The 23,263-nt window shown below is 36.7% G+C and overlaps 1 protein-coding gene across 1 annotated transcript in view; it reads left to right on the top strand.

Annotated features, from left to right (window-relative positions):
- OTUD4 (OTU deubiquitinase 4) overlaps positions 1 to 23,263 on the top strand; it is a 46,820-nt gene that overhangs the window by 7,803 nt on the left and 15,754 nt on the right. Inside the window, exons 3-13 of the mRNA XM_060654059.3 lie at positions 1,676 to 1,726; positions 7,763 to 7,809; positions 8,511 to 8,583; positions 9,891 to 9,972; positions 11,557 to 11,689; positions 15,687 to 15,744; positions 16,046 to 16,163; positions 16,252 to 16,316; positions 18,990 to 19,084; positions 20,595 to 20,695; positions 20,808 to 20,994. Of these exons, the coding sequence (XP_060510042.1) occupies positions 1,676 to 1,726; positions 7,763 to 7,809; positions 8,511 to 8,583; positions 9,891 to 9,972; positions 11,557 to 11,689; positions 15,687 to 15,744; positions 16,046 to 16,163; positions 16,252 to 16,316; positions 18,990 to 19,084; positions 20,595 to 20,695; positions 20,808 to 20,994 (1,010 nt within the window). The remainder of the gene's footprint in view (positions 1 to 1,675; positions 1,727 to 7,762; positions 7,810 to 8,510; positions 8,584 to 9,890; positions 9,973 to 11,556; positions 11,690 to 15,686; positions 15,745 to 16,045; positions 16,164 to 16,251; positions 16,317 to 18,989; positions 19,085 to 20,594; positions 20,696 to 20,807; positions 20,995 to 23,263) is intronic.

Below are 23,263 nucleotides of genomic sequence, written 5' to 3'. Positions count from 1 at the left end.
TTCAGGAAAAATGTTACTACTGGTGACATTCTGAGTGTATTCCGGGTACCGTGTTATAAGAAAGACAGTAATATGTTCCAGAAAGGAGAGTTACCCACTTGATCAGATTTGAGAACTTGTCTTACAAAAAGAAACTGGTGTTGTGTGGAGGCTAGATAAAAGTATTAGGGTGTGATAGAAAACGGGGAGAGGTGAGGAGAGTGGAATGGTCTTTAAGTATTTTAAAGAAATTACAAGTTAATCATTATTACTGGCCTCAGAGTGTAAAACACTGTTGACCACAAGTAGTGGAAATTGCTGTCATTGGTTGAGCACTTTCTATGTGCCAGGCATTGTTTAAATGCTTTGCATATATTTATTTAGCCTTTACAGTCTTAAGAGGTATGATCAGAAGTTGGAAGTTCCAATGGGGAAAGTTTTAATTTCCTTTTATAATAAGTACCTTCAAACAATTTCTATTGGCCAAAATTGGAAAAGGCTGTCATGGGAAGGAGGGTGGGGGATGTGTGCCTTGTTTACTGAAAATGTTTAGTCAGAGTCTAGATGGATACTTTCTGATTAGAAAGGAGAATCTCAGATTGGATGCAGGCTTGTGTCAGAACACCACTTAGGTCTCTTCTAACTTTAAATGGTTTTGTGGGTTTAATTTTTTCCCCTAAAGTATAAATAATTACCTAATACAGAAGAGTAGCCTCTGGTTGGTGGGATATTTAAAATATGTGGCTATTTTATTATAAGTATGTGTTAAAACTTAAGATACTTTTGGGGCATTTGACAGCATATCATCAATAAAAGAATATCAGTCTCAAAAAAGGAAATGGGTGTTCAGAAGATTTTAATAGACTGGAGAGTGTATGTTTCTAAGTGTATCACTTTGTTAAATTAACTGGGACTATAATTTAAATAAAATTGAGTTTGGTATTTCAGATGAATGTCTTTGGGAGATTTCTCAATTAAATTAGTGTGATGGCTAACAAAAAACATAACAGCTTAAATAAACTTTTTATGTTAAAGCATGAAGCAAATGAAAAACCTAGTTGGTTCAACAAAATATGTAGCATTATTAGTTCTCATCTCTGTTTTTAGTATGACTGACCTAAGAGTTGTATGCATATCTATATTAGTAAACTAATATTTCTTAGCTAGTATATTGTCCCTCTTTAATTCTCCTCTCTGCATTGGCCATTACCAGAATAATCCTAAGTGCTTGCTTTGTATGTTTCTCTGTTCATAATGTCACCAGCAGTGACCTTGAATTGCCTTCTCCCTCAGTCTGCAAGTCCTTCCTGGGCTCAAGTCCCTCTATAAACAGGTGTCCAGTTGAGTTCCTCTCTCAGTCTGTTGTCCCCACCAGGTTTTCCTGTTCCTCCTGGCTAATTGACTCCTGTCTTCCCAACACAGTGCCTCTTCACACCACATTGTGTCTGTGCCTGGCTGTATCCTGTCCAGGAGATCTTTTCTGATAATGTTTACTTTTCTGAATTCTTTTGTATCTTTACGGTCTTTACTTAATGATTTTTACGTATTTTAATAATTAGGTTGAATATATATACATGTATTACTGTTATCATTACTAACGTATCCAAGGTTCATGTAAGAACTCAGGAATTCACAATGAAAAGGTTTTTGTTTTGATGTATTTCTAATAGACTTATTTATTTATTTATTTTTGCAGTTTATAGAAGGGTCATTTGAAGAGTATTTAAAACGTTTGGAAAATCCACAGGTATGCAGTGATTCTGTAATATATGTATATTTTTTATATATTCAAATAATGTATTCAAAATTCATTAAAATGTAATCTTCTGGTGTATGGAGCAGTTATAGTGAGTACTTTTCTTTAATAAACATTTCTTAGTTGCACATTTTATGCAGCATTTATGTGGAAGCCAGTTGGAGCTGTATACTGGATGTTGCCTCACTAAGGACAGAGTCATGCTATCTTTACCTTTGTCATAATGACATCTGAATGTAGAATAAAAGACCTATAATAACACTGGTGATGATTTTCAGGATGCTGTGTTGGTACGGGTATTGGGCATGATCGACAGGGTGCAAGATTTGATTGCTTCTTTAGGCCACTGAGAAGACAGATTCTTTTATATAGTTCCATTTCCCATGATCAGCTTAAGAAGAAGGAAGAGACTGTTGAGAGTAAAAGGATGGCACTTCCCCAAATCCTACTGTCATGCCTTCTCAGTCATGTTGAAGTTAAAAAGAATTTTTTTTTCTGCTTACAAAACTATTCTCCCTGTAAAAATCCAAACACCATGAAATGCCACATAGAATGCCCTGTAGAATATTCCATCATCCCCAGAGGTAATCTCTATATTGAGTTTAAAATGATATTAGCAAAGGAAGAAGCTAAGAAGAGGATTTAGGTAGGGAGGAAAAGGGATAATATAGGAACAGGGTGTTTGATTAACAACTGGTATCTCCATTTGGTTCTCTGACACTAGTTTGAGTCCTTGTTGAGTGCCAAGAATTGCCAGGCACTCTGGGAATGCAGAAGTAACAGGTTTGGGTGCTGTTCTCAGAAGTTTCCCTGTAATAGGGAAAAATATCTAACGCAAGTGAGAAAGCACATGTATCATATGTATAGATGTGGGGCATCTGGGTAGCTCAGTTGGTTGAGCATCTGACTTTGGCTCAAGTCATGATCTGGTGATTCATGAGTTTCTCTGCTGTCAGTGCAGAGTCTGCTTCAGATCCTCTTTCCCCCTCTTTCTCTGCCCTTCTTCCGCTTCCAGGTGCACATGCTCGCTCTCTCTCAAAAATAAATAAAACATTAAAAAGTACAGAAATGATACTATAGGCATTCAAGTTTTTATTTTTACTGAAGTAGACAAAACAAGAGGTAGTGGGTTGGCATTTGAAGTCTGAATAGATTGCTGGATGCAAAATGCCTAAGGTTAAGGGCATTTCTGGGTAGGGAAAATTGTGAGCAAGGCAGCTTTCAGAAAGCAGTTCAGTTTGTATGGAGCATGTGAAGGTAGGAGGTAGTGAGAAGTCAGAGGGCCATCTGTGGGGCTGATCACAGAAGAGCATTCAGTGCTAGGCTCAGTAGTTAGAAGCTTATGCTTTAGGCTAGCATTTCAAGAGTGTCAACCATAGACCATCTGCATTTGGAATTACCTGAGGTGGTTGTAAAAATACGTATTGTCTAGCCACTATTCCAGACCTGAATCAAAGTCTATGCCTGGGGGCCTGAGAATCTGGTGTTGGGAAACCTTTTAAGTTTTTTGAGGCAGGAAGTGAGTATGTTTTGTTCACTGTTGAGAACCAAGAATAGTGCCTGGCATCTTTGTTGGCTGTCTGAATGGATGGATAAAATACTGTGCAGAGATGGTTTGGAGGTAGATGAGACCAGAGAGGTGGGAAGACAAATTGCATGTTTTTTTAAAAAAATGTTGAATACATGGAAAAATGTACACAGTACATGAAGTGTCAAAAAAGAAGTATAGCATTGTTCCAGTTTTGGAGACAATTACCTTCTGAAGGCCTTTTCTCTAGATCTAACTTCATTTTTAATTCAGTGATTTCAGTATTGAGTTCTATAGTCACAAATAACCATTTTCCTGAAGTTTTCATTTTTTTCTTTTATTTTAAAGCTGCTTCTTCAAAAAAAAAGCTTCGAAAGGATTTATTTATTTATTTTTTAATGTTTATTATTTTTGAGAGAGAGAGACAGAGACCAAACAGGGAAGGGGCAGTGAGAGAGAGAGGCACAGAATCAGAAGCAGGCTCCAGGCTCTGAGCTGTCAGCACAGAGCCCAATGCGGGACTCGAACTCACAGACCGCGATATCATGACCTGAGCTGTAGTCGGCTGCCCAACCAATTGAGCCACCCTGGTGCCCCATCTTCGAAAAGATTTGTATATTTTATCGCTTTTGGAATTTTTTTCATCATTACTTTTAATTTGAGGTGCCAAACTGATGATTAGTTTGTGTATGTTGAATGAATGTTAAATCCATATTGCATTATATATAACATCTTAGGAAAGATAAACACCAGAATGTTGTTATCTTTATAGTCCTGTTACTGGTCATTTTTACTCCAATTACAGAAAATAAAGGACATGACAGGACCATTTATTAACTTTTTCCCTCCTTTTTTTTAAACGTTTACTTTGAGAAAGCGAGAAAGAGAGCAAATTCAAGAGAGAGCATGAGGGACAGAGAGAGAAGAGAGAATCCCAAGCAGGCTCCATGCTGTTAGCACGGAGCTTGACGTGGGGCTCCATCTCACGAACTGTGAGATCAAGACCTGCTTCGAAATCAAGAGTCAGACGCTTAACTGACTGAGCCACCCAGGCACCCTGTTGCTTTTTTTTTTTTTTTTCTTTTTAAAGTAAGTTCTACACCCAACGTGAGACTTGAACTGATGACCTGGAGATTGGGAGTTGCACGCTCTACTGACTGAGCCATCCAAGTGTCATGCCCCCCCCCCCCCCCCCCCCCCCCCCATTTATTAACTTTTTACTCAAGAAAAATCCCACAGTGTAATGTTAGGGTAATTTTTGTGTAGCAATTTAGGCTATCAAGCTAAGAGGTTCTGAGAAAGAATGGACCAGATGAGAATGGAGAGAGGGGATAAAGGGAGGAAATAAGGTAGTGTGAACTGAACTGAGACTGATTTAGGAGTCTGTGTGAGAGGAAGGAGGGAAGTCGCTGTGCTTTTGAGCTCGTGGGACAAGTGCCTCTTTCCCAAGGTGCTGGCTGGCCAGCTTTTTTATTTTTATGGCACTTTGCTCTCCCCAGTCTGCTCAGGTTTCTTCCCCAGATGTTTTACATGTACTTTCTGAACAGATGTTTGTGCTTCTTTATTAGAAAAAGATATTTATGTCTTTGTTTTTCTCTTTCCCCAATACTTAGGATGTATGAAATGAAGAGAAATACAGTTGATAAACTGTTATGTTTCGTCCAGTTCTCAGAGAAGGCATCTTTATGCTTTTGCTTAATAAACAAGTGAAGCATTTTGAAAAATGCCTCAAACTTTTTGCAAGAATATATTTTTGTCAGTTTTATGGAGGTAAAATTGACATACAGTGAAATGCACCAATTTGAAGTAGTGTATAATTTGATGAGATTTCACAGGTGTTGTGTAGCCACCACTACAGACACACATGGGACATTTCTATCACTTCGCAAAGTTCCCTATGTCCTTTTGCACTTAATCCCCTTTCCCCCACCTTCTGGCTCTTGTCAACCACTGACCTGTTTTGTAAGTTTTGCTTTTTCTAGACTATATAAATGGAATGGTACAGTTTGTAGTATCTGTAGTTTCTGTATCTGGCTCCTGTTACATTATGGAAGACACCTTGACGTTCATCTGTTCATCCGTGTTGTTGGATCTGTCAGTAGTTTGTTCCTTTTTATTGATGAGTGGTCATTTGTTATACGGAGTACTGCAATTTGCACATCCATGTATTTGTCAGTTGATGGGATATTTGGGTTCTTTCCAGTTTTAGGCTGTTTCATGATTAAAGCTGCTAAGAACATTTGCTTATAATAGAAGTCTTTGTGTGGACATATATTTTCTTTTCTCTTGGATTAACACACAGGAGTGGAATTGCTGGGTCATATGGTAAATGTATGTTTAACTTAATGAGAAACTGAAAAACCTTTTTCAAAGTGGCTCTGCCATTTTGCTTCCTCATTGGCAGTATACAAAAATTCCAACTGCTCTACATCTTTGAACATTCAGTCTTGTCAGCCTTTGAAATTGTAGCTGTTCTAGTGGTTGTGTATTTCTCTGATGTCGAATATCTTTTCATGTGCTTATTTGCCATCCATTTATCTTGGTGAAATGTCTGTTCATAGATTTTGACCATCTTTTGTTAACGTTGCTGGTTTTATCAAATTGTAAGAGTTCTTTAACCTGGATAGAGTTCTGTAATTGGAAATGTATCTTTCAAATATTTTCTTCCAATTTCTGACTTTATCTTTTCATTTTCTTAATGGCATCCTTAGGAACAAAAGTTTTTTTTAATGTTTTTATGTTTTTGAATATGGTTCATTATGGTTAAAACAGATTTTGCAGAAATGCTTTACTGTCACCCACAATAAGGAAGTATATTAAACATCATAAGAAGTGCTGAGTAAATAAAATTATAGCCTTAAGGTAGAATACAATGGTAGAACATAGATACATTTTATAATTTAAAGTTGACCCTGGTTAGAGAAGACAGAATATTATGATAGCCATTGTTTACTTAACCAGACTACAACAGAATTTATTCTGAAGATTAAGTACTTATGAAATGGTACATTATTTGAGAGGTAGTATTTTGTTGACACTAGTAGAATAATGTTCCATTTTTAGAAGTGATGGTAACATCTTTTGCATGAAGTAGATGTAGCTTGTGTTTGTGATTTAAGCAAACTGGTCTGAGTGAAGGATCTCCTCTACACCAGAGAGTGTCACTTGTAGCCGCTTATGGGAAGCTCTGATTGTTAGGTAGAGGCCTATTTTAAGAAGTCTATTTTAATATATGGCACCCGTTTCATTTTGAAAACCAAAGCCAACTTTTAAGAACTATTAAAATGAAAAATCTCTGGGGGGAAGATTATCTTTGTTTGAGATGAAAACAGTGTTTAAAATCTTATGTCAGGTTTCTTTAAAGGAAAACGTGGCTGCATTCACTTATTGTAGCTCAGCTCATTATCTTTAGTGAGTCCTGGTTTTAAGTCTTTACTAATTTCATAAGTGGTATAGAAACACATTCTCATGGTAAAAGATTTAATACAGAATGAAGAGTGAAAGTCCTTCATTTTCCTTGATCTTGAATTCCCTGTCTCCGTTGTCAGTTTAGGATGTACCCTTCCAGTTCTCATACACATACACATACATATACTAAACATAGCAGTTTCTTTCTTTTACACAATAGGTGTTTGTTTGTTTTGTATTGTTTTTAACCGTGACTTAGTTTTTATACTTCATAGTATAAAGTCAGTTCATATGTGTATACCTGACTGCATGGTGTTCCATACATTGTGTGGATGAACCATAAATTGTTCGATTTCTCCTTTCCTACTAGTGGAATATTGGGGCTTTCTTTAAAAAAAAATTTTTTTTAAACTATTACAAATAGCTACAGTGAACATCCTTCTTTATACTTTTGTGAACATATGAAATACCTGTTTAGGATAGGTTTACAGAATTTGAATTGCTGGGTCAAAGAGTATATGGATATTTAAAATTTTGATATATACTGTCCATTTCCTTCTAAAAGGCTTAAAGACTTAAAAAAAATGACTCATTTAGGGCTGTAGAATTTTAAATCATTTCAGAAAGATTGCTAGGACACTGTTCTCTGTCACCCTGAAAACCTTCTCCTTTTTATCCTTTCTGATTCTTGAGTTCTGCTTTTACTCAACATCTCATTTTCTGGGCCCATACACGTTCCAAGCTCTGTCTTGGGTGCTAGGTTAGAGGACATAGTTCTTGTCAGCAGGTGCTCCATGTAGAGATGCCATTTTACGGTCTTATTACACCAATACGAACTATCCTTTTACCCTGTGTTACTAAGGATTTTTACAACAGAGACTTGGGCTGTTTTCTTAAGTAACTTTTTAGTTACATACGTAAAGTTTGTTTTATATAAATGTGTTCATAGTATTCATAAGACTAATATTAATGAGCTTTTCCAGCTTATTAGATATATCGTATAAAGGTACATATTAAGGTATTACATAGAGGCATATGTGTTGTAAAAAGTATGAGATAACCTAAGTGCCAACTTTTTTTCTTCAATGTAGGAATGGGTTGGACAAGTGGAAATAAGTGCCCTTTCTCTTATGTACAGGTAAACCTTATAGTAACATAAGTAAACAAAAATAAAGTCAGTGGGAAATTAGTATATTCCGTTGTACTAAAATAGTTAAAATAGCAAAGCTTGGTTGTGAAGCATCTTTTCTAAAGTTTTTTAAATTGTCTCAATAAGATTTTGACATTAAATATGTCAGTGTTTAGAAATTTTAATTCTCAAAATATTTTTGGAAAGAAATACATTTTTCCAGGCCTGTAAACGATACCACTTATCAACTTTATAGAGGAATGATTTCCTACTTTCTCAGGGCCAGTAGCATCAAATGGCCACTAGTACTGAGGCAAAAAATCATGTTACTATTTTACTACTTCTGTCTAGTAGAGGAGCAGGTGAATGCTTTATTTTTTTCCTTTTTGAAATTTCTGTATAAAATTTTGTCTTCACAGTTTTTGTAATTTTGAAGACTCCTTTTAGAATTATATTTAAAGATAACATATATGCAAATTATATTTGAAGTTTTATTTTTTAAAAAGATACTTTTATATAGGTACCTTACAACTTAGTTATTCTATTACTATCTTTTATTTATTGCTCCATCTCCAATGCCTGGAGCACATATGTGCCTTAGCACATATTAGGCTCTTGAATGAATGAATGAATGAATGAATAAATGAATACTTAAATCTCAAATCATGAAATACATTCCCTCAGAAGTAATTGCTAAATTTTATTTTCAGGAAAGATTTTATAATTTATCGGGAACCAAATGTTTCTCCTTCACAAGTAACTGAAAATAATTTTCCTGAAAAGGTAAGAATTTTTCTAAGTGTTTCTAAAGGATTTAAGTAAAAGAATCACTTGCCACCTTGACCTTGTAAGCTAAAATTTTAAAGTGACTTCTTGAAATGTTTTTTATGAAGTTTATGATAATTTTTAAAAGTTCCTGTTAGTCATTACTGAATCATATTTTGTATTTGATTTACCCCAGAAATCACAGTGGAGAACTGTGTCCTAACATTTCACTAGAGGAAAAAACATTGCAATACTAGTGTATATGATTAACTAGACTGTTTTGCATCAGTATAAACATTAAGTAGTAAAATAACTTGTGAAAGTAGGTTCTGCCATTGCATCCAGAAATACTTGGATAATAGTGATTTATTTTTGATTATAAAGATAATTTACTGGCCTACATGTTAATATCTAGTCACAGACTGGAAACAACTGAAAATTTATGTGAGCCTAGAAAGAAGAAAACCTCAATTGGTTCATTATTAAAAGAACTTTGTTTTAATTACCTGTTTTGGAATCATCCAAGCCAAGTTGAAGTGTTTTGTCATCATGCTAATGGTGGTAAGGCGGAGGAGAATTGAGCGAAATGCTGCCTTTTTAAAAAGGACTTCGGAGTTTCTTGGCTCTGGATTTGGCCTTTCCAATCCAAGTTTTGGATCATGACATAATCTAATCAAAATCAGTGTGTATTTCTCCTTGTGTGAGTAGTTGACTAGAAAGCATTTAAAACTGTAAAGCATCAGGGTGCCTGGGTGGCTGTCAGTTAAGTGTCTGACTTTGGCTCAGGTCATGATCTCCTGGCTTGTGAGTTTGGGCCCTGCATCAGGCTTGCTGCTGTCAGTGCAGAGTCTGCTTCAGATCCTCTGTCTTCCTCTCTGTCTGCCCCTCCCCTACTCTTGCTTGCTCACTCTCTCAAGAATAAATAAACATTAAAAGAAAAAAACTGTAAAACATCAGAAAAATTGAACTTTTGATTGTGCCTCTTAGAGGTAAGCATTTTAATACGGTTTTGGAGTATTTAATATTTCTTACAGTCTTTTAATGGTCTTTTTAAATAGTTGAAATCATGTTGTTTTCATGTATTGTGTCCAGTTTTTGTATCCTATAAGCATTTCCCCATGATTAAGAACTTATTAATTTAATGGCTGTGTAACATTTCAGCATTGGATGTACCATAATTGACCAACTTGGAGCTTTAGGTTGCTTCTAAAATAATCATCTTCTATTTGGAAATTATTTACTAGTAAGAGAAATTGGAGGTATAAGTTGCTATGTAAGTGTCCTATATGAAGGGCTAAAAGATGTCTTTAATTTTTCCCTTTCAGGTATTACTGTGTTTTTCAAATGGAAATCATTATGATATTGTCTATCCCATAAAATATAAAGAGAACTCTGCAATGTGTCAATGTAAGTATCATCCTTGTGCTTGTATTGGGTTATATTTGTAGGCTATCTAGTCAATGCAGACAAGTCAAAGAAAATATACTCTGTTTTGTTGTATAAAAAGATACACGAAGAATCTCAGGTTAGCAAAAATGTTAATATTTTATTAAAAACTTGTTTGACTAGGAAAAAATGGAGCTAGTAGCTTGAGTTCAACCTGTAAATAGGAAGTTCTTTCTTTCTTGCAGTCTTTCATTTCAGTAATAAGGATTTGTATGCATTTTTAAAGTTGTTAGTGTAGACCTTGAAAATCTAAGTGAACAAATCAAGCATTTGATTGTTTTGGCTCTAGAGCAAGCAGGGTTTCTTAACCTTGGCACTATTGACATTTTGGGTCAGATAACTCTGTCGGAGCTGTTGTGTGCATTATGAGATGTTTAGTAGTGTCCTTGGCACATGCTGTGTAGAGAGTTCTCTTTCCCATTGCGACAAGCAAAGAAATCTGTCCAGATTTTGCCAGGTATTTCCTAGGAGGATAAAATCCCCTCTCCTTCCCCAGTGGAGAGTCACCGCTTTAGTAGTTTCTTTCTTCTTCTTACCTTTATTTCCTTTATCCATCTATCTGATGAAGTGCACCTCACACAGAGCAGCAATGCTGGGCCTATAGCAGCTCTTTCCTCTGTTCTTAAGCTAGTCGTGACCAGTAAAGATATGTGTAGTGCAGTTTTTTAAATTGATTGATCTGTTTTGAGATACGAAAGTTTATTTGTATCTTGGGCTGTGTGCTTCTCTTCCAGCTGGTTAAACTTTAAACATTTCAGCTTTAGGAAGGATAGCTCCTGGAGCCTACCTTACCTGTACTTGTCAGTGCCTGTGGTTTGAATGATAATCAGGGGCGGAAGAAAGGTGATCTGTGAGAAAGTGGTCTTTTTGGGGACTCATTTAAAGGGTGGGCACCTGTTGATGAATTTTTAATTTCATAAAGATCACTGCGATATAACCAAATGAGAGTCCTAAATGCCATATGTAATTTGTTTTTAAGTATTTGGTAATAAATATTTCAATGGTTCCTGGAGGGTTTTTTTAAAAGCAAAAAAGTTGTCTGAATATAGTTCTTTACTTCAGTGACTGCTGAGAATACATTTTTTGAGTCCCTTGTGAAATGTTTTCTATCCAGTATCTGAGTCTCTTAAGGTTGGGCACGTTGTGTGACATCTCATATTCTCAAGTTTCCTCACCTGTACAGTTACAATAATAACACTTGACTGCTGGGCTATTAAATATGACCATACATAGAGGCTTCACACAGTGCATGGAATGTAGCAGTTGCTCAGTATGCATGTTTAGCTTTTATTGTCATATTTGTTTTACAGTTATGATACCCTTTTGTGTTGTTTTAAAAATGGCAGTATCTTATGTAATGATTTTGAATTAATAGCACAGAAATTCTAGTTGCTCTCTAGGTAACTTCCTGATTAAATTGTGTTATTAATCATAAAGTGTGACAGGTGCATAGTTAGGGTTTTAGAGACCTGGGCAATGGACATTGTCAATTTTATGTTAAAACATAAAATTAGTGTTGCATAATATTTCTCTTATTAATTGCAGCTCTCCTTTATGAATTGCTGTATGAAAAGGTGTTTAAAACTGATGTTAGTAAAATTTTGATGGGGCTAGACACCTCTGAAGTAGCTGATGAAAACAACAGTGAAGTATCAGATTCAGAGGATGACAGTTGCAAGTAAGAATGAATTTAAGTCCTAAAATGTCTTTATAGTGCCATACAAAGAAACAGTTCAACGAATGTTTCTGCATGGATTTGCCTCTCATATAGAGATATTATGAATGGTATTCCTGAAATACAGCAGCCTGCAGTCCCAGTTTCTTTTTTCCTGCCACTGATTTTATCTAATTTCTATTACGGGATTGTTTTTGAAGTTGATGTTTTGGTTGCTAGGCTTTATTTCTACATAATCTAGATGTATATGTGTAGAATAGATTTATAGTGTGTGTAATGTAAAATTTTAAGGTTAACCGGGTAATTGTTTACGTATCCAGTGATGCAAAAGAGCCATTTTTTTATTTCCTTGACTTTCTTTAGCATATTTAAAAAAAATATTTATTTATTTATTTTGAGAGAGAGAGCAGGGGAGGAGCAAAGAGAGGGAGAGAGAGAATCCCAAGTAGGCTCTGTGCTGTCAGTGTGGAGCCTGACATGGGGCTCGAATTCACAAACTGTGAGGTCATCCAGGACCTTAACTGACTGAGCCACCCAAGCTCCCCTCCTTGACTTTCTTTTATTGTTTTTTTAACTTAGATTCTAATGCCTTTTTCTTTTTTGGATAATAAAGGTCCCAAGTTGGGGTATAAGTATGTGAACAGCTCTGAATAATACCTCTGTTTAGGTTGTGAACAAGCATCTGTTTTTTTTTTTTTTTTAAACATTTATTTATTTTTGAGAAGAGAGAGCATGAGCCAGGGAGGAGAGAGAAAGAGGGAGACACAGAATTTGAAACAGCCTCCAGGCTCTGAGCTGTCAGCACAGAGCCCGACGTGGGGCTTGAACTCAAGGACCACGAGATCATGACCTGAGCCGGAGTTGAATGCTTAACCCACTGAGCCACCCAGTGCCCCCCCCCTTTTTTTTTTTATTAAAAGAAATTTTTTTTTTAACGTTTATTTTTAAGAGAGAGCATGAGCGGGGGGAGGAGAGAGAAAGAGGGGTGAACAAGCATCTTTTAACTTGGAGTCTCTGAGGTGTGTTTTTTTCCATGCAGGATGATGGGATATATTAGGGTAGTGATTAAAAGCTTGGGGCTGTGGACAGCCAAACCTGGTTTCAGTCCTGGTTTCCTGCCAACTAACTAGACCTCGGGCAAGTTACTTAAATTCACTAGCACGTCCTAATTCTATAGCTATATAATTAGGATATATTAGTATTTCCTTGAAGGAGGGAATTTGTAAGAATTAAATGAAATAATGTGTAAAGTGTATAGCATAATTGCTAGATACCGTGTTCAACATTCATTAGTTTTTATCGACAATATTAAGACATTTACTGTGTATTTTATAAGAACCTATTGTATTCAATTCCTAGTAGAGCTAAAAATATATTATTCCTAGTATGCGAGAGTATGAAGGTATCCTACTTGAAAAAGAGAAAAAAAAAGGCGGTGCCGGGGGAGTGCCTGGGTGGCTCAGTCGGTTAAGTGGCTGACTCTTGATTTTGGCTCAGGTCATGATCTCATGGTTCATGAGTTTGGGCCCCATATTGGGCTTTGTGCTCACAGCCTAGAACCTGCTTTGGCTCTCTCTGCCCCTCCCTTGCTCATGCTCACTCTCTGTCTCTCAAGAATAAATAAATGTTAAAAAAAAAAATCCTGGGGCGCCTGGGTGGCGCAGTCGGTTAAGCGTCCGACTTCAGCCAGGTCACGATCTCACGGTCCGTGAGTTCGAGCCCCGCGTCAGGCTCTGAGCCCCGCGTCAGGCGCTGGGCTGATGGCTCGGAGCCTGGAGCCTGTTTCCGATTCTGTGTCTCCCTCTCTCTCTCTGCCCCTCCCCCGTTCATGCTCTGTCTCTCTCTGTCCCAAAAATAAATAAAATAAAAAAAAAAAAAAATATTAAAAAAAAAAAAAAAAAAATCCTATTTGGTGTTATATACTGTAAAACTAGAGAAATAAATGAAATTATGACTTAGGATATCTAATTCTTCATTAAATACTTATATATATCTTGTTTTTTTTTTCTTTTACATTTATTTATTTTGAGAGAGAGTGAGTATGTGCATGAGCAGGGGAGGGGCAGAGAGAGAGGGAGAGAGAAAATCTCGAGCAGGCTCCATGCTGTCAGTGCAGAGCCTGATACAGGGCTTGATCTCACAAATCCTGAGATCATGACCTGAGCCGAAATTAAAGAGTCGATGCTTAACCGACTGAGCCACCCTGGCACCCCTTAAAATATATCCCTTTTATCTGAAATTCCAGGCATTTGTTGAATTATGTTTTTCTGATTCTTGTCGGAAAACTTGATTGACTACCATTTCTTTGTAAGAGGGAAATGATGTTAGAATCTGTGTCTGCTATGGTAAATTTAATTTTAGAATAGGCTAATTAACTTGAACAGATGGAAGTTCTGCTCTGTCATTTAACGTAACAGCTGTCTGATTAGGATGTGCCATTGAACATAGGGGAAGTTGAGGGAGAGAATGACTAGCTTGTTATAACTTATTGTTTGTGGTTGGTGTGGAGGGACTTAGGGACTTCGGCACATGCCCTTTGGTTGCTGCTAATAGTTTTAGCAACAGTTGGGTCTGATATGGCAGATGAATTAGATGAAGTATGGAGTTAAGGGTAGTATGTTGGAGTTTACAAGAAAAGGTGTGATTATTGTAATGCACAATGTTTTTATACTGTGCTAGGGTAGCCCTTGGAACATGGAAGCCTTTTTTAAATTAACTTTTTGTTGCATTGCTAATAGTTTTTTATTTGTATTATGTCTGACTTAAGGAGGACAAGGCTTCAATTAAAGAAGAATGCCACATAATTGTGGCATAGATTGGATTGGCATAGCTTGGTAATAAGGAGGAAAGACCAAGGATGTCACTATACTCTTGTGCCTGGATTCTTTTCACATTCGTGTTGGTTAGTCCTGAAGTAGTGGAAATTGTCGGTGATTTTTTTTTTTTAGTCTAGACTGAAGATGCTTGGGGTCTCTTAAATATTGCTGAGGGCATACATTTGGAGATTGTTCTGAAGACTAGAGATTGATTTACTAAGGAGGAAATGTAGGACAGAAGACTGTAAGTAGTTTCTCGTCTCATCTGCCGTTTGACCTGCCATCACTATATTCCAGCTTTGCCAGTCTCTTCGCCACCTTAGGGTCTTTCCACTTGCTGTTCTCCTGAAACAGCTTGGAATACTGCTTGGAATACTAAATAGCCATATGATTTGCTGTCTCATCACCTTTAATTCTTTATTCAAAAAGGCATCTCAGCAAGTCATTTTTTATTATTTTTATTTAATTTTTATTATTTGAGCCTGTGTCAACACTATCACTTCTGCTACCTGGCCCCCACCCCACCCCATAGATAGCACTTATCAGCATTTAACACACTGATTACTGAATTTAGTTTGTGTCTGCTCTCATTAGATTACTGTGGAGTATTTTGTTTAATGGAGCCTCATCTGTATATTAAAAGGACATTTTTACATTGAATGTTTTATAAACTGAACTTTTTTATGCACCTAAATTTAACAGTTTTTTGTTTGTTTCTGTTTTTTTGATTGAGCCATACAATAAGACTTACTGAGGAGCACCGTGGTGACTCAGTTGGTTAAGCATCTGACTTTGGCCTCAGGTCATAATCTCACAGTTCGCATGGGCACATAGGGTTCTGTGCTGACAGCTCAGAGCTTACATCCTGTTTCAGATTTTGTCTCCCTGCCTGTCCCCTGCTCGCTTGTGTGCTGTCTCTGTCTCTCTCTCAAAAATAAATATTTAAAAAAAAGAACTACTGATAAAAAACTTTTTGACTTATATCTTCTATACATACACACATACGTATGTATGTGTATAAATACACCTTTATACTGAGACTTTTTAGGAGCTCACTGGAATATAGCTTTAACTTTTTGGAACATAACTGTGACTTTTGGAGATGTTTATATGAGGTTAGGATATGTTAATTGCATAAACATACTTTTGTACTTTTAATTACAGTTATATTTCTTTCTTTGTAGGAGTAAAACTACCACCGCTAATGATGTGAATGGAGTTAAACCTTTGTCAAGTGATCAGGTATTTTTCTTAATGGTTTTAACTAGTTCTTCCATATAAGTACATGAATTTAGTCTTAATTTTTTTAAACATTTTCAGTGGAGTCAGGATCATCTGACTGTGAGAAAAATTTTGGTGGCTTCCTAGTTTATTTTTTATTTTTTAATTAAAAATCTTTTTAAATTTAAATTGAAGTTGACAAAGTGTAATAAGGCTTCCTAAATTTGTAAGTTTTCTTCTTTATTTGATTTTACTCTTGTACGTATCTCAAAAGTGTTTTAAAAGCATTTCAGTGTTGATTGGACTTCCTCACTTTGTTTAGCACCCGAAAAACAATGGGAACTCTCCTAGCCTTCCTTTGTCAAGAAAGGTTCTTAAGTCACTTAATCCAGCAGTCTATAGAAATGTGGAATATGAAATTTGGCTGAAGTCTAAGCAAGGTGAGTTAAAAAAATCTGTGTATTTTCCATAAATTTGCTTTGTGGCATTTGAAAATAAGTCAACTTGATATTCTGATATTGTTTACAGCTCAACAAAAACGTGATTATTCCATTGCTGCTGGCTTACAGTATGAAGTTGGAGATAAATGCCAAGTAAGTGATTATGTAGAGGAAGAAAAGGTTTTACTTGAAATCTTATTTTATTCTAATAGGATCTAAGAAAACAGCTCAAGTTTGATGTGTTGTTAATTGGAGACTTTAGAAGATATTTTATCATATACTCATTTTAATAGTTGTAAATATTTAGCTTTTTGATCCATTAGAATACGTTATAAAAATTGTGTGTATGTCGATGGTGTCCCATCACATGATCTTTAAGAACAATGTCAGTCTTTGATATTACTTGTTTGAAAGAAGCAGCAATAGCACTTTAGATTTTTAGATAGTTTCATTACAGTTGGCAAATTACCAAAATTGATTTGAACTTGACATTACAGGTCAGTTTTATGGAAGTCATCCGGGAAGATTTTGATAGATACATAATGGTTTTATGTTAGACTGAGAAAAGAGTGAATAGTAAGGAAGTTTTGGCATTGACTTTTTTTTTTTAATATAATTTATTGTCAAATTGACTTCCATACAATACCCAGTGCCCATCCCAGCAAGTGCCCTCCTCTGCCCATCACCCACTTTCCCCTCTCCCCCACCCCCCCATTAACCCTCAGTTTGTTCTGTGTATTTAAGAGTCTCTTATGGTTTGCTTCCCTCCCTCTGTAACTCCCCCCCCCCCCCCCCTTTTCCCCCATGGTCTTCTGTTAAGTTTCTCAAGATCCACATATGAGTGAAAACATGCCATTTACTTTGAATAAACTATTGCTCTGGATTTAAGTAGCGGATTGGAAAAGGGGAAATTTGGATTATATCAGTTCTTAACTTAGAGTGAATTTGCAATCCTCACTGTGCATTTGATAATGTTCGAAGACAATTTTTGTAGTCCCACAACTGGGGAGGTGCTACTGACATCTGGGTAGAGGCCAGGGATACTGCCAAACATCCTACAGTGCACAGGGCATCCCCCCAAGCCCCCAACAAATGCTTGTCCAGTCTAGTGTCAGTAATGCCAAGGCTGGAGAAACTCTGGGTAATTTCCAAGGTTCCTTTACTGTTTTTGTTTATGAAAAAATACTAATTCCAAGACAGAAATAACCTGTATACTATTTGGTGATAGAAATAACCAAATACTATTTGGAGATAATGTTCGTAAAAAAAATGGTTTTCACTGAAGTGTTGCCTTTTACAAACTACTTTAAAATAGCCATTGACAAACATTTTTCCTTGTAGAGGTAACACTCATTTCCTGTGTGGTAAAGTAGTTTGTAAAAAGCCAGTTGACCAGGATTACCAGCATCAAAGACCATCTATCTTAAGAAGTTGTAAAAGTGTTCTGATTCTGAGGTATTTGAAAGTGGAAGAAGAAGATATGATTCATTTAGGTTCTTCCTTACGGAGTTGTCAGAAATGTGGTATAATCACAGAACAGAATTGTGGAATTTTTTGTTACAGTGATTTGGAAAAAACCAAAAGAATAAATCTAGGGCTTAGGGCTCCTCCTTCCCTTCTCACTCCTCCTTAACAGAGAAGAATGCTTATCTTATGCTGCATCACTAAAACTGTTACTCATTGTTTTAAATCATGCATATTTCCTTTGAGGTTGCAGTTGGTTTTAGTAAAATACATGCCGTTTGTAAAGTAGATGCTAAGCAGATACTTGCTTTTTTTTTTTAGAGTATTTTATTTCTATATCTACTAGACTATTTCACTCAGGTAAAATTTAATTGAAATCTGTTTGGAAACTGTTTTGCTATGACTCAAAGGTGCATTTATACTCAAGCATATAAGATGTAGTTTAAGTTTTTGGTACAAATTAACTTCAGAAAGATCTGTTTTATTGTTAGACTCTTGAAGAGAGGAAGGCAAAGGGTCCTTTTGTGCTTAATGAATAATGAAACCTCAGCTTTAGGATTTTGATCTAGTTAAAAAAAAAAAGTAGGTTAAGTTGAAGCTGCTGTACATTGGGCTTTAGTGCAGTGATCAGCCCTGTTCATTGAGTGTCGTTTGACTATAGGAGGAAACTGAAAGGCTTTCTCTGGTCACAGATTGCCATTGGGTAATACAGTTGTATATTAGATAACATGGGATGGATCTATTTTTAGAGGGCAAAAAGGTCTCAGTTATACATTGTCAATATTGGAAAAGTAAGAAGACAGTAGTAATTAAAATAATAGTTGCTCTCATTTATAGAGTGGTTGCTGTGTGCAAAGTTGCAGTTAGTGTCCATTCTGTATATCCTATGTGCCTCATTCCATCTCCATGAGTGATGTAGGTACTATTATTAGCTCCATTTTGCATGGGAGGACACTGAAGCATAAGTATCTTGCCAAAGGTCATATTGCTGGTAAGTACAAAAAAGATGGGCCTAGAATCCTGGTGTGTGCAGTGCTATAGTCCTTTGTTCAGAACCAGGACATGCTGCCTCTTGTTTGGAGCCTTGATAGACTGTGCTCTTGCTTCTCCCTGAATTACTTGCAAAAACAGTTCATAAAATTTAGGAAGTGTAAACAAAGAAAAGTCTTTATTTTAGCTAGAGCTACAGAGGCCTGGGAGGTCAGAGAAGTATTATTTATGGTGTACCCTTTTGAACTTGGTTTTGTTTTTAACAGTGTATAGTCGTCATCTCTCTAATTGAAAATGATAAAAATTTAAAAGGTGATCATTAACGCAAAGGAAGCAGGTGACTGATTTCTTCTTTCTGGAATTGTTCAACAGGTTAGGTTGGATCACAATGGAAAATTTTCTAATGCAGACTTTCAAGGGGTTCACTCTGAGAATGGGCCAGTTTTGGTTGAAGAACTTGGAAAGAAGTATGTACTACTCTTCAACTAAGACATTTACGGTCTCTTCCATTTAGCTTAAATCATGAGGAATTCTAAATGGCCCTGTGTGTTTATAAATACAGTCAAAAATACTGCCTCTTAGTAGGAAATGGATTTGTTTAGATCTTATGAAACAGCAGTTTGAGTTTAAATTTTGTGTTTTGTGTGTTAACATTTTAAAAACTTGTTGCTTACAGTTTTAAATGTGCCATTTGTCACAAAGGCAGTTTGGGAAATTGGCTATAAATTGTAACTGTAAAGTGGGGAGCATTGGAGGACAGGGGCCAATATTCATTTCTGATTTTCATTTAACACTGCATTGCATGTAGTTAGTTTTCAGTAAATGTCATATGGAGTAGTGAAATGGCTGACTTGCTGCCACAGTCTCACTTTACAGCACCTTTCGTTTCAGTTGCTGCTGTCTTTATTAGAAAAAAGGGTAATAAATCACACCTAAACTTTACTATGGAAAATTTCAAATACACAAATGTAAAGACAGTACAGTGAACCCCAGTGTAAGCATCACCCTGTTTTCAGCAACTGACAGCATTTGGTAATCTTTTCTAATCTGTTCTCCCTAACCGCCCCCTTTTTATTTTTTTTATTTTTTTTTATTTTTTTTAAATTTTTTTTTCAACGTTTTATTTATTTTTGGGACAGAGAGAGACAGAGCATGAACGGGGGAGGGACAGAGAGAGAGGGAGACACAGAATCGGAAACAGGCTCCAGGCTCCGAGCCATCAGCCCAGAGCCTGACGCGGGGCTCGAACTCACGGACCGTGAGATCGTGACCTGGCTGAAGTCGGACGCTTAACCGACTGCGCCACCCAGGCGCCCCAACCGCCCCCTTTTTAAAAGTGAGAATGGGATGGAATATTTTAAAGCAAATCCCCGTCACCACACCATTTCTTATAGACACTTAACATGCTTATGTGTTTCTCTCACATAGTAAGGACTCCTTCCTCCCTACCTTAACTATAGCACTGTCATCACATCTAACAGAATAAACAGTCATTCCTTTTTAATCTGATCTTTTGCTTAGATTGTGATTAAAGCTTTTTAGTCTTTAGTTTTTTAGGTTGGAAAATATGCTTTTGATTTATGTCATCTTAGTTGACTAGAATTTAGGATTGCTAAATGCTTTGTACGTTAATTTTTAATCTAAGAAACTATAAAACTAAATTCTTCCATAAATTGAAAATATTTATGCAGAATACTTAAAAATTGATCTTCTTTCTAGGAATATTTTGTTACTATAAGTCTTTCTGGAGCTCCCGGGTGGCTCAGTTGGTTAAGCATTCGACTCCGTGATTTTGACTCAGGTCATAATCTCATGATTCATGAGATTAAGCCCTGTGTTGGGTTTGTGCTGAAGCGCAGAGCCTGCTTGGGATTCTCTCTTTCCCTTCCTCTATGTGCGTGCAACTCTCTCTCTCTCTTTCTCTCAAAGTAAATAAACATTAAAAGAAAATAATAAGTCTTTTTCTTTCTTTTGAAGACACTCCCCGAAGAACCTCAAACCACCTCCTTCAGAAAGCTGGAACACCGTATCAGGGAAGAAGATGAGAAAACCTACTTCTGGACAGAATTTCCACTCTGGTTAGGATTATGTCCAATTAATCTTTCTTTGGAGTAGGGGTGATGGTACTTGGGCTTTTTTAAAATTATTATTATAGGAAAATGATGAGGTATTTTTGGCTTCTTGTCACAGACATGGATTACAGAGGGCCAAAGAATCAAAGCAAGCCAATAAAAGCTCCATCAGCACTACCTCCTCGACTCCAGCATCCTTCAGGAATAAGACCACATGCATTCTCTAGTCATTCTGCAGGGTCACAGTCTCAGAAACCCTCCAATGAGCACAAAAATCTTAATAGGACACCCTCACAGATCATAAGGTAACCTCCTGAATGCAAGAGAAATATAAATTGAGGGGCATTTCTTTTATGTGCTAAATTATGTGAGTTTAAACATTTACAACTTTTTGTTCATTTAGTTGTCTGTAGTATATTAAAAGTATTGTTGATAAAATACCATGTGAAGATTTTAGTTCTTTTAGATTTTTATTCTAATTTATTAGAATTACCTAATTCTCTTCAGATAAGTCTAAGTAATTTGAAGATAAGGTGTCTTTATTTTTGAATAACTTTTTTCAAATGACTTGGGAGACCTTATTGTAGCCAAATCTTACTCTTGCACTTAGTTGTTTTCTGGTAGCTTGTAATATGTTAAATGTTGAATTTCAAATTGTATTCCTGTTCCTTGGGTGGGGATGTTCCCTTTATATACTCTTGATATAGGAACTTAACCAAAATGGTTGGTTTAGTTCTGATAAGGTTGGGTTGTTTGTGGTAATGTGTCTCATATTGAATGGGGCTACAAGTTTTGTAAATAAATGTAATCATGAATATTAGCAATCTGACTGAATATCCGGAGACAGATGAACTTCAGGATCATAATTTTCCTGTGCAGTGGATTTTATTTTTTCCCTAATCTGCCTTTTTGTGGAGTAGTTTATAGCCCTTTTGAGGAACTTTATTTGAGAGGATGTGTCTTAAGTTGAGGCTGTCCTTTTCATGCAAATGTGGCCCTGTGTCTTGTGGATGCTGGAGCCCTCCTAGGTTGCTGTGACCAGTGCCTTACCCATTCCAAACCTCCTATCCCCAGTTGCCTGAACAGTTAGAGCATCAGCTAATGTATCTAGCTGTGGTTTGAAGTTCCTTTATTTTTAGCTTTTGGGCATTCCCCTTTCTTGGGAATATACTGAACTTTTTGTCATTAAAGACAGCTTATGTAACATCTTATAGACAGTTGTAGGTTCCTAGGCTGACATTACAAATACACTTAGTTTTCTGGGGCTATTATAGCAAGGTACCACAAACTGGGTGGCTTTAAGGATCATAATTTTTTTTTTAAATGTTTATTTTTGAGAGAGAGAGGGAGGGACTGGGGAAGAGGCAGAGAGGCAGACAGAATCCCAAGCAGGCTCCTTGCTGTGCACACAGAGCCCCATGTGGGGCTTGAACTCAAGAACTGTGAGATCATCAGCTGAGCCATAGTCAGATGCCCAACTGACTGAGCCACCCAGGTGTCCCAACAACAGAAGTTTATTTTCAGTCTTGGAGGCTAGAAGTCTGAAATCAAGTTGTCAGTAGGTGTATGTTCTTTCTGAAGGCGGGGGGGGGGGGGGGAATCTCTTTCATGTTCCTCTCTGTGGTGTTGCCTACAGTCCTTGGTGTTCCCTGGTTTATGGATGCATCACTCCTCTGCCTTTATCATCACATGCAGTTCTCCCTCTGTGTCTGTCTCTCTTCTAATAAGGATACCAGTCATTTTGCATTTAGGGCCCACCCTACCCTAGTATGACCTCATCTTAACTTGATTACTTCTTCAATGACCCTATTTTTAAGTAAAGTCATATGCACAGGTACCAAGGTTTAGGATTTGAATTACGAAAGCACAGTTTAATCATAAAAAAACACCACTACTTCAAGTCTCTAACATTTTTCTTTTTAGTTTAACAAACTATTAGGGGTAGGAAATTATATTGTTCAAAGTCCAAAACATTCAAAAGTTTATTTATTTGATAATTCTTCCTATTTCTATTTTCCCAGTGATCTAGTTTCCTTCTGCAGAGGCCATCCTGTGTTAGCAGATTCTTGTGTATCCCTGCAGGGATACTTTACATATTTGTAAAAAGTAGGTATATATTCATAATCAACTTTCCAAAAGTTCTAATGAGAACAAATGATTAAAAATCATTCAGAAGAGGGGTGCCTGGGTGGCTCAGTCAGTTAGGTGTCTGACTTTTGATTTTGGCTCAGGTATGCTCAGGTCATGATCCTCATGGTCATGAGATCGAGCCCTGCATCCAGCTGTCAGTGCGAAGCCTGCTTGGGATTCTCTCTCTTTCTGCCCCTGCCGTGCCTGCATGCGTGTGCTCTCTCTCAAAATAAATAAGCGTTAACAAAGAATAAAAAACTCATTTAAAAAAAATCCTTGAAGATGTTACTTCAATCCTTTAAAGTTAGTCATACACACACAGTCCTGAGAATTGCCCTCGGCAAGGAGTAGTCAGGGCCTTGAATTCTTGGCAAACCCAGCAATAATGTGTCAGGACATTCAGGGCTCCTCGTGGGTTATTGCTCCCCACAGACAGAATTGGAA

Source organism: Panthera onca, chromosome B1 (assembly GCF_046562875.1).
Source record: "Panthera onca isolate mPanOnc1 chromosome B1, mPanOnc1 haplotype 2, whole genome shotgun sequence".
Taxonomy (NCBI): domain Eukaryota; kingdom Metazoa; phylum Chordata; class Mammalia; order Carnivora; family Felidae; genus Panthera; species Panthera onca.
This window is presented reverse-complemented; position numbering and strand designations above follow the sequence as displayed.